The following is a 4,487-nucleotide window of genomic DNA, read 5'->3' as shown; positions in this document are numbered from 1 at the left end:
GACCGGGACCCTCTCTGCCTGTCAGATGCAGACATGGTGCCTCTGCTGCTGCTGCCCCTGCTGTGGGGGGGTGAGTGGGCTGAGGATGGGGGGACGGGCAGGTGTGGGAAGGGAAGGGGTTACAGCTGAGCTTCTGTGTCCCCCCAGGGTCCCTGCAGGAGCAGAAAGGCTATGAGCTGCGAGTGCAGGAATGGGTTAGGGTGCAGGAGGGTCTGTGCATCCACGTGCCCTGCTCCTTCTCCTACCCCGGGAGTTCGTGGTATCCCACTAGCAATCCCTACACCTACTGGTACCGACGTGGGGACGACACAGATTATGATTCTCCTGTGGCCACAAACAACCCAAAAAAACCAGTGAAGAGAGAAACCCAGGGCCGATTCCTCCTCGCAGACGCCAGGATCAAAGACTGTTCCCTGAGCATCAGAGACGCCAGGAGGAGTGACTCAGGAACCTACGTCTTCCGAGTGGAGAGAGGAAGTGCTGTGAAATATACTTACCGGGATAAGATGCTGACACTGCAGGTGACAGGTACGCCAGGGTCGTGGGCGAGGTCGCTGAGACGTGCGAGCTCGTGTTTGAGCAAGAAGAGGACCCAGGGACCCTCCTGATGCAGGGCTTGGGCCCTGGGTGCTTAGAAGAGACACAGGACCTGGGTGATCTGGGGCACCAAGGCCCAGTCCCATCAGAGGGTCTCATTCTTGGTCCCTAACCCTGGGACCCCAGCACCTCCCTCTCGCCTCCTCAGACCTGACACAGAAACCAGACATCCTCATTCCGGAGCCCCTGGAGTCCGGCCGCCCCACGCAGCTGACCTGCAGCCTGCCAGGGTCCTGCGAAGGGGGACGTCCTCTCAGCTTCTCCTGGGTGGGAGCCGCTGTTGCTTCTATGAATACCCAGACCCTCCGCTCCTCTGTGCTCACCTTCACTCCGAAGCCCCATGACCATGGCACCAACCTCACCTGTCAGGTGACACACCAAGTAACTGGGGTGACCACACAGAGAACCATCCAACTCAATGTCTCCTGTGAGTGTTGGAGGGATGGCTGGTTCCCTGGGGGCAGTAGGACTGGCTTCTGTGTGTGTGTGTGTGTGTGTGTGTGTGTGTGTGTGTGTGTGTGTGTTGTGTGCACAGGTGTCTGATCTACCTGAGAACACCCGTGCACGGATCTGAGTGCAGGCGGGGTGAGTGCCCGAAGAACATCTATCTTTCCTTCCTGGTTCCCACCGCCCCTCCTTGGGTTGGGGTGACTTCCATCCACTCCTCCCCCCTGAAGCCGGGCCATGTCTTTCTGTCCCAGATGCCCCACAGAACCTCACCATAGGCATGTCCTTCAGAAAAGTCACAGGTAGGAAAGAACCTCAGTCTCTGGGGCTGGGACCTGCCCCTGGGGCCGCCATGGAGCTGAGGGGGGAACAGTTGAATGGGATCAGATTTGGGAGATGCAAGGCTGAAAATCATCACCCTCCCTTCCTCACCTCCATGGGTGGGCATCTGCCCCCTGTGTCCCATAGTGGCATCTCTTGCTCTTACCCTGGCCCCTCTCCCTGCACTTCTCTCCCCCAGCCCTCAAGATCCTGCAAACCACATCCCTTCCCATCCTGGAGGGCGAGGCGCCGCGGCTGCTCTGTGTGGCTGACAGCAACCCCCCTGCAGCGCTGAGCTGGTTCCGGGGGTCCCCAGCCCTGAACGCCACCCCCATCTCCAACACCGCTATCCTGGAGCTGCCTCACGTGGGGTCGGGGGACGAAGGAGAGCTCACCTGCTGTGCTCGGCACCCGCTGGGCTCCCAAAGTATCTCTCTCAGCCTCTCTGTGCACTGTGAGTGTGGGGACCCCTGGGCAGGTGACCTGGGTCCTGGTCGGGCAGAGGCACCCTGACTTTCTCCTCGCTCCCCGCAGACCCCTCACAGCTGCTAGGACCCGCCTGCTCCTGGGAGGAGGAGGAGGGTCTGCACTGCAACTGCTCCTCTCAAGCCCAGTCGGCCCCCTCGCTGCGCTGGCGGCTGGGGGAGGAGCTGCTGGAGGGGACCCCCAGCGACAGCTCCTACACGGTCACCTCCCGTTCAGCCGGGCCCTGGGTCCACAGCGCCCTGAGCCTCCGCACGGGGCTCGGCGCCGGCCTCAGACTCAGCTGTGTGGCCGGGAACGTCCACGGGGCCCAGAGCACCTCTGTCCTGCTGCTGTCGCCGCCGCCTGGTCGGGGGCCTGCTGGGGACAGAGGCTTAGGGAGGGAGGGTGTGACAGAGAGGAGCTGGTACCAGGGAGAGGGGCTGCGGCCGGGAAGGGCATGATTGCTATGACCGGACCCTCCGTTTGGTGTCTGAACAGAACCTACCCCGGGTTCTGCATGGAGGTGGGAAGACAAGACTCTGAGTCCTGAGAGTCGGTGGGCTCATGCCCTTGTTTTCTGCAGGGCAGTCGGCATTCGTGTCGGGAGCTGTTCCTGCGGCTCTTGGAGGTGCTGGTGCCCTGGCCCTGCTGTCGCTGTGTCTGTGTCTCATCTACTTTCGCATGTGAGCCTGCATCCCGGGGAGGTGCAGGGAGCTGTGTTGTAGGGAGTACAGATGGAGGACCTGAGTCCAAGATGATGCTGAGTACATACACAAAGATCTTTGGTGCTGGGGGGGGGGGGGGGGGGGGGCGAAGGATAGGGTAGCAGCTCTATTGAGATAGAATTCCTATATGTTTAAAGTGTACCACTCAATGGCTTCTAGTTCAGGCACAGAGTTGTGCACCAGTCACAACAATCATATTTATAATATTTTCATTAACACAAAATGAACAAAAAATCCGGTATTTGTCGTTTTGCCTTCATTCTCCTCCCAACCCCAGGCAGCCACTAATGTATTTCCCGTGTCTCTAGATTTGCTTATTCTCCACATTTCATAGAAATGGAATCCTACAATACACTGTCTTTTGTGAATGATTTATTTCCACTTAGCATATTTTCAAGATTCATGTCTCTTTATTTTATTTCTTTTTATTTCCAAATAAGATTCTATGGTATGGATAGGGCACATTTTATCTGTCTCTTTGTTCATTGAAGGACAGTTGGGTTGATTCTACATTGGGGCGATCCTTAATAACACTGTATGATTTCTCATGAATAAGTTTCTCTCTGTATAGGGGTCTATCGTGATGTAAGTTTAGTCTTAGCCAAACACCTGGTCATCCAGGGGACGGAGCACACACTTGCAAATAAGAGGATCTCTGAGTCTGGTTCCAGGGTCTGGATGCTCAGTTGTGTTACCAGGGAGTGGGGGCAGCCTGCCCACCTGTGCGTGAGCCACTGTGGCTCTGACTTCTTCCCTTAGAGTGAAAGCCAGAAGGAAGCAAGAAGCCAAGAAACCAGAGGTCAGAAATGATGAAGACACTGTCATAGGAACAGTCTCCTTGGTGAGTGATGAGGGTGTCTTCTCCTGCAGTGAAGGGAGGCAGGTTGGGCACATCCATTCAATAAGTCCAGACAGAGCTTCCCAGCATTTCACCAAACCTGCACCTCTGTGGTCAGCTGAACAGAGAGCTGGGAGCTGACCTCCCCTTCATCTCCTGAAGCCAACGGTCAGTCTCCTGCCCCAGCCCTGCTGACCATTTAGCCCACCTCACCTCTCTGCCTGGTACAGCCTGCCAGAACCATTGCCACAAAACTATTACTTTCTACTCTTCTGGGCATCTTGCCTCACCTCTCCTCATCTCAGTTTCTCTATCTGTAAATGGAAATAATAAGACTATCATTTACACTTGATTTCTGTGAGGATGAAATGTGATTAGTAGCCCTCAATATGGTCTAATCAACCGTAGTATTACAAAATTTTAAATGATTGAGCAAATAGTTGAGTTTATGATTAGTTGTGTGGAATATGAAAATGAATGAATTACTGTTGGGTCTGCCCAACTTCCCCCTGGGTCCATGTCTTCCTTACTCTTCTCTGACTCTCTTCTCTCCCCTTCACTCAGGGTTCCCAGCAAAACCCTGGGCCAGAGAGGCCCCCAGACCAAGTGTCATTCCCAGAGGATGGCTCTCTGTTGAGAGAGGAGCAAGACGTCCAGTATGCTAACATTACCTTTCATGGGAGGAAGCCACGGGAGCTTCAGAACAAGGAGGCCACCAGCACCTGCGTGTACTCAGAGATCAAGAAGACCAGCAAACAAGGAATAAGTCCGATCTTGGTTTTGGATGGAGGCATCACAGCCTCTCTGGGGGAAAGGGGTAGGAAACTAATTGGTGAAGCATGAGGAGACCTTGTTCGGTATTCACATTAATCACTGTAAGAGCATCTGAATGCAGAGCAGAAAGAAGAAAGGTAACTAGGTTGGAGACCCTTGGGCTCAAGTGCAGGCTTCATCACTTCCTAAGGCATTGTCATCAAGAAGTTCCCTTCGTTTTTCTGTTCTTCAGTTTCTCGTTCTGTAAACACAAATCATACATCTGACTCTAAGTGGCTGTGAATATTAAAGAAATTAAGAACCAACACAGGTCCAGGGCT

The 4,487-nt window shown here is 54.6% G+C and overlaps 1 protein-coding gene across 1 annotated transcript; it reads left to right on the top strand.

Moving 5' to 3' along the window:
* LOC149995229 (sialic acid-binding Ig-like lectin 5) lies at positions 1 to 2,517 on the top strand. Its single transcript, XM_090260298.1, has 7 exons — positions 1 to 70; positions 148 to 528; positions 746 to 1,024; positions 1,299 to 1,346; positions 1,565 to 1,819; positions 1,900 to 2,196; positions 2,414 to 2,517. The coding sequence occupies exons 1-7, from the start codon at positions 34 to 36 to the stop codon at positions 2,515 to 2,517; spliced, it is 1,401 nt and encodes a 466-aa protein (XP_090116424.1). The 5' UTR covers positions 1 to 33.
* The last annotated feature ends 1,970 nt before the right edge of the window (positions 2,518 to 4,487 follow it).

This window comes from Furipterus horrens, unplaced genomic scaffold (genome assembly GCF_987537825.1).
Source record: "Furipterus horrens unplaced genomic scaffold, mFurHor1.1.pri manual_scaffold_13, whole genome shotgun sequence".
Lineage (NCBI taxonomy): Eukaryota > Metazoa > Chordata > Mammalia > Chiroptera > Furipteridae > Furipterus > Furipterus horrens.
Note: the sequence above shows the minus strand (reverse complement) of the source record. Positions and strands in the feature narration are given on the sequence as shown.

Bases quoted from the DNA above. Each gene is read 5' to 3' on its own strand.
- LOC149995229 (XM_090260298.1), top strand. From the start codon at position 34: ATGGTGCCTCTGCTGCTGCTGCCCCTGCTGTGGGGGG. The intron at 71-147 runs GTGAGTGGGCTG...GTGTCCCCCCAG, and splicing joins GCTGCCCCTGCTGTGGGGGG to GGTCCCTGCAGGAGCAGAAA. The intron at 1,025-1,298 runs GTGAGTGTTGGA...TTTCTGTCCCAG, and splicing joins CATCCAACTCAATGTCTCCT to ATGCCCCACAGAACCTCACC.